Source organism: Bison bison, unplaced genomic scaffold (genome assembly GCF_000754665.1).
Source record: "Bison bison bison isolate TAMUID 2011002044 unplaced genomic scaffold, Bison_UMD1.0 scf7180017864215, whole genome shotgun sequence".
NCBI lineage: Eukaryota > Metazoa > Chordata > Mammalia > Artiodactyla > Bovidae > Bison > Bison bison.
Window position 1 is genome coordinate 2,350,865 of NW_011494787.1, and position 11,093 is coordinate 2,361,957.

Genomic DNA, 11,093 nt, shown 5'->3' on the forward strand with positions numbered 1-11,093 from the left:
ACAGACTGGTTCCAAATCAGGAAAGGAGTATGTCAAGGCGGTACATTGTCACCCTGCTTATTTAACTTATATGCAGAGTACATCATGAGAAACTCTGGGCTGGAGGAAGCACAAGCTGGAATCAAGAATGCTGGGAGAAATATCAATAACCGCAGATATGCAGATGACACCACCTTATGGCAGAAAGTGAAGAACTAAAGAGCCTCTTGATGAAAGTGAAAGAGAAGAGTAAAAAAGTTGGCTTAGAGCTCAACATTCAGAAAACTAAGATCATGGCATCCAGTCCCATCACTGAATGGCAGATAGATGGGGAAACAGTGACAGACTAGTTTTTTTGGCTCCAAAATCACTGCAGATGGTGACTGCAGCCATGAAATTAAAAGACGCTTACTCCTTGGAAGAAAAGTTATGACGAACTTAGACAGCATGTTAAAAAGCAGAGACATTACTTTGCCAACAAATGTCCATCTAGTCAAGGCTGTGGTTTTTCCAGTAGTCATGTATGGATGTGAGAGTTGGAATATAATGAAATCCAACCAGTCCATCTAAAGGAAATCAGTCCTGAATATTCATTGAAAGGACTGAAGTTGAAGCTGAAACACCAATACTTTGGCCACCTGATGCGAAGAGCTGACTCATTTGAAAAGACCCTGATTTGAAAAGACAGAGGATGAGATGGTTGGATGGCATCACCGACTCAATGAACATGAGTCTGAGTAAACTCCAGGAGTTGGTGATGGACAGGGAGGCCTGGCGTGCTGCAGTCCATAGGGTCGCACAGAGTCAAGACACGACTGAGCGACTGAACTGATGTCAGTGAGGCCACATTGAATTGAGCAGTGCAAAACATGCATGTTCACGTGTTACAGCCCTGCCTTTACTTAACCAGTGATCGTGCCTGTGATCTCTTTCCCAGGGACGGCCTGTGGTGATCTGTGACAAGGAAGACACTGAGACCATTAAGAACACAAAAAGAACAATCAAGGTGCCCCACTCAGTGGACTGCCTGCAGGGCATTCTCAGCGTGATCCCTTTACAGCTGCTGGCCTTCCACCTGGCTGTGCTGAGAGGTTATGATGTAAGTGACGGACCACTGTGGAAATTGAGTTTCCTTCCAAATTTTTAGCAATAGAATTTGATAATTCCATCATACATACATCTGTCACCTGTTGTAGTTCCATGGCCCAGTTTTGTCAGTTACATCCTGACATTTTCACACCCATCGAACCTGAAGGAGTTTTGGACAGAAGCTCCATCAGGGGAGATTACCTCCCTGGGTACTCTCCACCTGTTTTCTTTCTGTGTTTCTCAGTGGGGTAGCTATTGGAAATTCTTTGGGACTTCCTCACACATTGAAGGACTCTCAGCATTCCTAGTCCCTCATTCATTGTGACAACCACAGTGACAATCAAAACATTCTACTCTTAACAGTCTCTGTGGCAGTCACTATTATTTTTCTATTAGGACTGCATCACTGCCTCTGAGCTTTAATCTTGAGGGTCCAATTGTACTTACTGTTCCACATTTTCTGAGGGCAGAAAAATGGATTAATCTGTATTTAAAAGATTTTAATATAGATTCAAGTCAAAAGGGCTCCTTCTGCTCAACTTTTGGTTAATCTAAAGAATCTATTCCAAAATCACATATAGCTAAAAATTTACTAAAATGTATCCTTCTATTGTATTTTGTATAAAAAAATAAATATACAGACAGTGAATGCTGAAAAACAAACAAAAACATCGCACTCTTATACATTTCTAGTGTCCCGGGAGAGGGATGCCAGCTCATAGAGGACCACAGAAGTTTTCCATGTGCTGAACTGGGTCCTTTGGAATTCTTGTTCTGAATTGATTTCAGGTCGTTTTAAGATGCATTATATTACTATATTTCTAATCGAATTCTTTGTAGTCTCTAGTAAAGATGGTTAATGAACAAGTTGTTTTCTATTTTCATGGGGTTTCTTTGGTCATTTATTTGGCTGTACCAGCTCTTAGTTGTGGCATGCAGGATCTTCTGTTGCAGCATGTGAACTCTCAGTTGGCATGCAGATGGCAAATCAGTTGGCATGCAGCATATAGTCCTCGAGCAGGGATCAAACCCAGGCCCCTACATTGGGAGTGCAGAGTCTTAGACCCTGGACCACCAGGACAGTCCCTGTTCTTATGTTTGTATAAGCAAAAATAATTTGTTGATGGCAACTGCCACCCCAGTTTGTATCATCTCTCAAATCTTACTTCTTTTTTTTTGCAGGTTGATTTCCCTCGGAATCTTGCCAAGTCTGTAACCGTAGAATAAGGAGCATCTGAAACTGGGCGATTAAGCAACACAAGACACCTTTGTATTTAAAACTTGATTTAAGATATCACCCCTTTAAGCCTTTTTTAGTAAATCCTTATTTATATATCAGTTATAATTATTCCATTCAATTTGTGATTTTTGTGAAATTACCTCATATTTTTCCAGTGATTTGTGGGGGAGTTTGAATAGTGGAATCTATGTTGGTATCGGTATCAGAGAGATTTAGCTCTCATTTTCTTTAAAGGATGCTGAGAGTTGGATTTTGGGACCCTCCACTTCAAACTGAAAGGATTGTGTGTTATTAAAATAATTGGCATTTGTTTCAGCATACATTGACATTTCATTCAGGCCAATGAAAGTGTGTTTAATTGGAATATTTAAAGCCGGTGACAGTGTACTTGGATATTTAATTAAGGTTTTGCTAAGTTATAAAGAAAAAATTCCATGATTATTGAAATTTATTGTTTTGTTTTTAAATCAGTCTATGAAACTTAAAAACTGAAAACTTCTTCATGGGATTTCTAAGTTAATCTTAGTCTCTCAGATTTATTGCCTGTTATCTGTAGATCAAGGTTTCTTAGGAAGCTAAGAAGTATAGTAGTGCATTGGTTTTCTCCAGCTCTTAACAGAGAATGCTTGTGCAATTTCATAGCACAGACTTTAAATCTGAGCTGCTTTGAACAGCTGACAATATGATATTAAATTTGAAGATGGGATACAGATAAGTTGGATATCCTACTTCTTGTTTTTTTTTTTAATCGCCTAAAAATGGTTTTGGTTTCCTTGTATCTGTAGTTTCTTTTTAAAAATTACTGCTGAAGGACATTCTATCTTGTTCTTTGAAATCACCACAGAGAGTTGCTATCAAATATGTCAAATACTGATGTTCAGAATTCTCTTCAGTTTTGTCCCAGAGAAGAATTCCTTACAGTTAATTTTAACTTCCCTTTACTGCTTTGTTGAATCAAACTCTAGTACCTTCATGCCAATTTGGAAACTCCTTGCAGTTATTTGGAAGATTTGCAAGTCTTTTGACTAAAATTTGGCTAAATGTATATGATGGGCTAAAATTAGAAAAAGCTATCAGCTTTACAGTGATAGTAGTGAAGGATTATATAAAATTTTTAGTATTACTTTCTAGGTATTTTTCTCTCTGAATATTCTGTGTTTTACCCCTGAAATATACTTAGGAATGAAGAAAATATAAATATAAAAGGGATATTGAGGTGCCTTTAGCTGGCTAGTGTCAGAAATGGAAACTTAACAACTTAGATTAAAAAATTTAGAGTAGAATACTAGTTTGACACCCAAAAAGTTGTGAATAATAATTTCTTCACGGAGCTTTCTAGCAACATCTTGGGCATCACAGGGCAGTGTGTTTATGTTTTGGTTAAGTCCTTTTCCTTCAAAAGTTTTCATTTTTAAATTGCAAAGGTAATTAGCCTAATAAAGTTAGCTGAGCCTTTCCCATTTTCTGTGTTTGAACTTCTAGTAGCTGTTGTCAGAGAAGCATAGAATTCTGCCTTGTGTTAGCGTTAGAGAAAGCACTGGCATATTTTGAGGTAATTCAGAAAGACTCTTAGATTGAGACTAGAAACCTGTTTTTAAAACAGGATTATTATTCATGTCATTATATAGCTACTGCAGGTATAAATTTATCTATTTTAATTGTTTGTAATATTATTTTGTGTAGGCCTGCTAGTTTTAGTCTGTGTGTAGTGTCATCCTTAACTATGTTATTTTAGCATTTTTATGCACATGATTTGTATGGATTTGTAGCATTTCTGAAGTTCAGATTAGCTTTCTAAGTGAAACTGATATGTGAAGTCAGTCATTAGTTTTCAGTCTGTTTCCTCTCCCTCTTTGTGTGTGTGTGTTTGTGTGTGTGTGTCTTTCTCTCACAGACACACACAGATACACTTCAAGCTAGGATAAGTTCTAAATCAAATCTCAAAAACCAGTAGTAAGAAAAAAGAAGTGGTATTTTCCAAACAAACATCGTTTTTCTTCCCTACCCCTTTTTCTTGCTCCCTACACTGTTTAATGTAGTGATTTTTAGATGCTTTTATGAATTATGAACACAAAATAATGTAATGAGGCAAACTGCTAGTAAGTGTGGATGCTCAGATAAAACCAATGTAATAAGTATAAGAAAATCATTTTTGGGGAAAGATATTCTACAAAAGGAGTCCTTCATATAAGAAATTCTTTCTTGTAATACATTTAAAATTAAATTCACTTTTGTATAACTTAGTACTCTTTACCCAGGCCATGAATCCTTTTTAGGCCAAGGATCATGTTAGCATCTGACACGTGGCACAGTAAATGATTGTTACTTTGACATCAGTCAGCTCTTCCGTCTGTTTAAATCACCTATGCCATAGGCATAAATAGTTGAAGGGAAGTTAATGTTAACTGTCTTTGGCTTGGTATAACTCTGTCAACAGTGTATTATGGGAAAGTCACTGTGCCAGAAACTGAAAAATACATCCTGTTTAAAGTCCACTTGTCTCCTTGTGTACTTACCGCTCCTGGAGACTAGGATCATTGGAAGGTACAGGGTGAGAGAGTGGAAAAATGGAGTTGAGCTTTTAAATGTTGGGAGTGAATTTGTTCATTGAAATGATGGTTCAAGTTTTGGTGTATATCATGTTCCTAAGAGGTGAAGTGCATTTTGCAGAGTTAACTGTTACCACAGGCTATAAATCCATGTGTCTGTAGTACTGTAAGGAACAGCAGTTGTTAGATACAAGGTGAAAACAAGCAACACAACTAAAAGGGAACTGACACAGGTGACACGTAGGTGAGACTGTTGGTTAGAGAGCTAATAAAGATTTTCTTTAAGGTTCTTAGAAAGATGTTTCTGAGATGATACTGTCTTAACCTTTTGAATACAGATCTCTTGACCTGAGTTAATTATGAGGATGAGAGGAAAGGAACCCCTTTAGCTCCTTGGTTATATTCCTTTGACATATTTCTAGTAACTCTTGAAAGAGGGAAAACTATCTGAAATGTTGACTTCAGCAAACATATTTTAAGAAGTCCTTTGGGTTCAGTTTCCTTTGTCTCTCTCTCTCTTTCTAATTAGGCGATATACTATAGCAGTAAAAGGGAAAGACTGAGGTTAATTATTATATGCTACAGCTTAAGTGATTTTTCTAAAGAGAACAATGTCATTGAAAGTGTTTATTTAAAAAGAAATCACAGCTCACATTGAATTTATGAAGGCCAAAGAAATTGAAGGGAATGGTAAAGGTAGATAAAAAAGTGTTATATCCACATATTTAATAGATTTTTTTTATATTGGAATACCAGGTAGTGTTTTACCTGTGAAAATGTATTTCAGATTACTTTGTTTTCTTGTGTTAGAGCCTCAAGTTAAAAATTGTAACAATTAAATCATTTTTTCCCAGAGTATTTAAAGATTGTTAATATGACAGTGTTTCTCTAGCTTGACGAATTTAACTCTCTTTAGATCTGTGATGATAACCAATAGGATGGATAGTACTAGCTTTGAACTGATAGTATCCGCAGTTAAAATAAAATCATAGTTAACTAGCAAAACTGTCAAGTTATGCCATATTAACTTGTGAGTCTGTAATAACTTGATATCAATGTTATGGAATATACGATAAATAATGGCTAATGAGAACTTTTTAAGAAATCTTAAATTACCTCTCTTACTATACTAGTTTTCAGAATGAATATAAAAATGATCCTGTTAGCCTTTTAAAACTGTTCTGCAGTAGAAATTTTTTTTTTTTTTGCTTAAATAAAACTTTTCATATTTGTTTAAGTTATATTTCTTTTGAGCTGGAAGTTTTAGAGTCATCCTGGCTTTGTTTTAGTTTTCTGTTCTTTAAGATGAATGTTTAGTTTACTGAGCCACTTAGTCATTTCTTCCTCATGTCTTCTCAGTCGAATGACTATTTCTGAACTGTGAATAAGTTACCCAAATCTTGCTGCGAATTACATTTTTAAGCAGTTTGCCAATATTTGAAGTATATACATGTTTGTTGTTGTGTTAAAGATTGTATTGTACTAAGATTGTAGCCAATGTTTAGTTGTCAGTAAACATTTTTGATGCTAAAAGTTTATTCATCACTGTTGCTTTTAAAAAGAAGAAATATTACATTATATTCAAAAGTCATGTCTTCACTCCAACTTCCCAATTACTTTAAAAAGGATCATTAGATAAAACAAAGGCTCTACTTTTTCTGATGTTATGCTCTGTAAATATTATACTTACTCAAGTCTTTTAGACTTGTGTGTTTCCAGCACATTTACAGGGTATACAGTGATCAGCAACTTTAAGTTGTTGATAGTTGCAAAAGAAGGGTGTTTAGGATGGGTGAATAGTAAAATAACATATACTCCAAATCTAAAGTTTCTGTCATATCTGGCAGTCTATTAATTGTAGAACAAAGAGTCCTTTTACAGGATCCTTTGATAAACAGCAAGCTAAAAATCTCTGTCCCTAGTGCTTACAGCACTTGCTGTGTTTTGCAGGAGACAGAGTTATGCCCAGCGTGGTTTGAATGAATGGATATGCTGTGTTGCCTTCCCATAGAATTGAGCCCAATCTTTCATCTCTCTTTTGCTCTGTGTTGCTCTGCAGCAAAGCCCAGGGCTGCCACACCAGCATGAATCATTTTTTCCACAGGCCACATTTTTTACATAAAATTTAGCTTTACTTCTAGTGAAAAGTTTTCTTTAAATCCTCTTCAATTCACTATCAGTAAGTATTTACTGAGTACTTTTAAAGGCCAAGAAATAATTTCCCTAGAAATTACGAGGCCACTTTTCATTGGAGTGGATTTAAGGAAAAATAAGTTCTTTAATTTTTTGGATGAGTGAAAGAAGTCTTTATTAAGTTTCTCTCATTATCCATGGTTAAACTGTTCTATCTCACTTCAAAAAATGACGTAGAAGCTTTATTAGCTAGCTTTAACAAGCATCCCAGAGATCAAAACTAATCTTGTAATAATATAAGAAAAGTTGCCAAGTTATAGGTCATTTAACCAGACAAAATTTATTACTGTCTTTTTGGTTAGCATGTATACAGGAGATTTTTCCCACAGTTGAAAAGACATGTTTGTGATCTTCATATTAACATGATTCATTGACTCAAACACCAAAGTTCACACATGTATTTTTTCATAAAGAATGCTGTTATGCAGCCACATTTCCTTTTCCGTATTTCAAAAAATATTTGAATATGGAGCATGGATATGTAATTGAAATATGGAATAAAAAGTGGAGCTTGTAAGCAATTGGAGAAGTGCTCTCTGGATAAAATGGTAGCTATTTCCTTCCCATTCATTTATCAATCTGCCTTTATATATGTTTATAAAAAGTAAAAAAACTTTTACTGTTAGGAGGAAAGCAATTGGCATGGTTTCATATGTTTTTAATTTCTGTTGTGTAGTGAGTATTGCATTATTTCCAACAATGCAAGTAAGTTATATTGTGGAACTCACAGCAATTGTACACCCGGAGGATCTTTAGGGGTTAATTTTTGCCTCTGTCACTCAGCTTTGTATGTTTTGAAATGTATGTTTTGAAATGGAGATAAATACTGTGTGGTCTTCGAAGGAAAATGGCCAAAATTCCCAAAGCTTGTAATATAAGTAAATACTCATTGAGAGTTCTAGATCCATTGTACCTAAGAGGCAAATGATCACGTGTTCTTAACTAATGTGTTCTTAATTTGTGAGACCCAAATGTTGATTTCCATTAATTTTAGATTGTCATGCAATAGCCAAGCTTCAAAGGTCTAGATTTGTCAGCATCACTACAGTTTCTGCAAACAGCCCCTTTGAGGTGACACTGTTGTTGGCATTAGGAAAAGCCAGTGTGGCAACAGTCAAGGATGTTTTACTATGGCAAGTTCAATGTGAGATGGACTCATTAGAAAACTTTGTCTTCAAAGAATGCCCCACACTGGGATGGAAAATAGTCTGAGACAATAAAAACCAGTTTCTAGGTAAGCAAAATTGCATTAAATTCAAGTTTCTTTCTGTGTTAGACTTGAATGTATCTAGCTAGTGTGATTTATGGGGGCTTTTGGTGGGGTTTTTTCCCCCTATTTGCTTTGTGTGTAGAATTGTTTTGAAATACTGAGTATATTTGCTTTGAATTTTATCTCTTTCTGTTTTGTATTCATCCTTTGAATAAAATTGTAAATCCAATATTGATTTTATTCTTAATTTACTTTTACCGCTGCTGTGGAAAAACCAAGGAACTGTGGGAGATCTTTGTAGGTTTTCTGTCTGAAGTTCTTGGTTATTAATTTGGAATCGTGTGTTACTGAATTTCAAAGCATTTCTTTCTTTGAAAGAAACAATTTTAAAACTTATTCATATAGATTGTCTCTTTTTGTGCTTTAAGTGAAGTGGAAAAATATACTGGTCTCTGAAAGCAGAATTGACTTTACTGGTACAACATTAATAATTTAAATACTTTGAGTTGTTATCTTGGCAGAAAAGACAGGTTTATATCAATTTATTTGCAAATTCCTGAGATTCCCCAAGATAGAGAAAAGTTAGCTGCCTTATGGAATTACGGAATAAAAAATGGAGATTGTAAACAATTGGAGAAGTGCTCTCTGCATAGAACTGTAGTTATTTTCTTCCCATTTGTTTATCAGTCTGCCTTTGTATATGTTTATATTAGTTAAACATTGGTCTCTTCAGTGTGATGTTCTGAAGTTAATGACTCTCAACTTTGTTTGGGCTTAATATGCTGAAACAAAATAGGGGCTGCTCTGAGAATGTTGATAGTCACCCTATCAGAAGATGGAGCTGATATTTAATGGTAATATTTTAAAAATTAAAGATCTATAATGGCTTAGCTTGTGCTCAAATAGGATGCCTGAAAATTGGATCAATATTTAAATGGATAATCTCTTTACAAAGTTTAACAGCCAACTGTTGCTTTCTTGTCCATCTTACCTTATGTTATCCAGTGTACTGGGTACACCAGATATACAAATCATATGAGAAAGACCTAAGGATAAATGGGCTTTCCTTATAGCTCAGTTAGTAAAGAATATGCCTGCAATGCAGGAGACCCGGGTTCGATTCCTGGGTTGGGAAGATCCCCTGGAGAAGGAAATGGCAATCCACTCTAGCATTCTTGCCTGGAAAATCCCATGGACAGAGGAGCCTGGCAGGCTACAGTCCATGGGGTCGCAAGAGTCAGACATGACTTAACAACTGAACCACCACCAAGGATAGATGAGCTCAGCATAAACAAGATATATCTCTGTGCCTGAGCCCATGACTGCCATAGTAGTTGGCTAGTAAAATACTGGCTGACCTAAGTTATACTCTAAATAGCATTTTCCCTCTTATTTTTTCTTTCAGTGTCTTTGCTTGCTCAATTAAAGTTTGGTCAAGAAATCATAAATCACTACTGGCATTTCCAGTAAGAAAGGATTTAATATGAGAATTGGGTTTACACAGGCATTAGGTCTGAGAAATGCAGATCAGGGAGGAAACAAATCTGCAGGAATTGCAGGGGACTTCTGTTGGTGATCTCAGTTGTCCATAGCACTGGGGTGAGTTCTCGGAAAGATGCTTGGAAGATAATGGCAAGTCCCGCATTAGCTGTCTGATGCTCATTAGTCTGTTTGCAATTGCCATTGGAGAATATTATTTGTCCTTTTCTTTTTCCTTCCAAATTGTGTTCAAATGATTCTCACTGGAGAAATCGAATGGGATATCTGTGTACAAGTATCCAGTAGGAGGGAGAATTTAGAAGGGTGGGTATAGTATATATAGAATATTCAACAGATGTTGTCCATCACAGTTCACCCTTTGGAATACACGGTGTCTTTACTTACCCTTGTATCCATATTTAAGTTTCCAGAAAACAAAAAGAATATCATGATTCTGCCTGATATGCAGCAACTATCCCTGTTGAAATAAAGATGTTCTCAACTTCTTCCCAGGAAGAGATACATTTCGTGAATTTCTCTGTCCATCTCTGTGTGATGTTTTTCTTTATCTGTAAAAACAATCCTCCTTGATATAAAAGTCTTATATAGTCTTAAGTGGAATAATTGGAAGGAGAAAGGAGAAAAGTTGATTAATTATATAAATATATATATATATCTCTCTCTCAAGGAAAAACAGTATACATTGCTACTAAGTCCCTTATTTGTATAAAAGTCCATAGTTCTATTATATAAATACATGCATGCAGATACTTACAAATACGTACATTTTCTCTTCCATTACCTGTTTTGTGCTTCCTTAGCTCTCACCCAGCACTCAGGTAGTTGTGATATTTGCCAGAACCTTTTGCTTCTCTCCTTAAACCTCTTCCTCCCACCCATTCTTGTACTTAAGCTAGGGGCCTATATGTGAAAAAGATACCAGCAAGAATTTCTGACAATATGGTAGATTAGATGACCTGAGGAACTTCCTAGGACAAATTTTAATGCTGTATAAAAGTGCAAAAAACCCACATTTCCTTTATATAGTTAAATTAGTTGTTAAGAAGAAGAAAAAAAGGAATTCTAAGACACAAAAGGTAAGACAAATACTGAAGCTGATAGTTAGACTAGGAGAGGGGGGCATTGGTTAATATCTTGCTGACTACATCGTTCAGTTTTAATGGGTTGCACATGGGAGATGGGAAACTAAGCCATGGGTTGGAGAAAGGTGGGAAATCAACCAAAATGGAAAATGACATGTTTGGTAAAAGAGTAAATTAGGAAATAAAATTGTCAGAGTTATTGTGAAGAAAATGCAGGCCTCAACTGAGGGTTGTGGATGAGAGAGAAATCT

General features: G+C 35.7%; 1 protein-coding gene across 1 annotated transcript in view; it reads left to right on the forward strand.

Moving 5' to 3' along the window:
* Window positions 1-8,489, forward strand: part of GFPT1 (glutamine--fructose-6-phosphate transaminase 1) — an 80,281-nt gene extending 71,792 nt beyond the window's left edge. The window contains exons 20-21 of the mRNA XM_010845415.1: window positions 917-1,078; window positions 2,251-8,489. Of these exons, the coding sequence (XP_010843717.1) occupies window positions 917-1,078; window positions 2,251-2,295 (207 nt within the window). The 3' untranslated portion in view covers window positions 2,296-8,489. The remainder of the gene's footprint in view (window positions 1-916; window positions 1,079-2,250) is intronic.
* The last annotated feature ends 2,604 nt before the right edge of the window (window positions 8,490-11,093 follow it).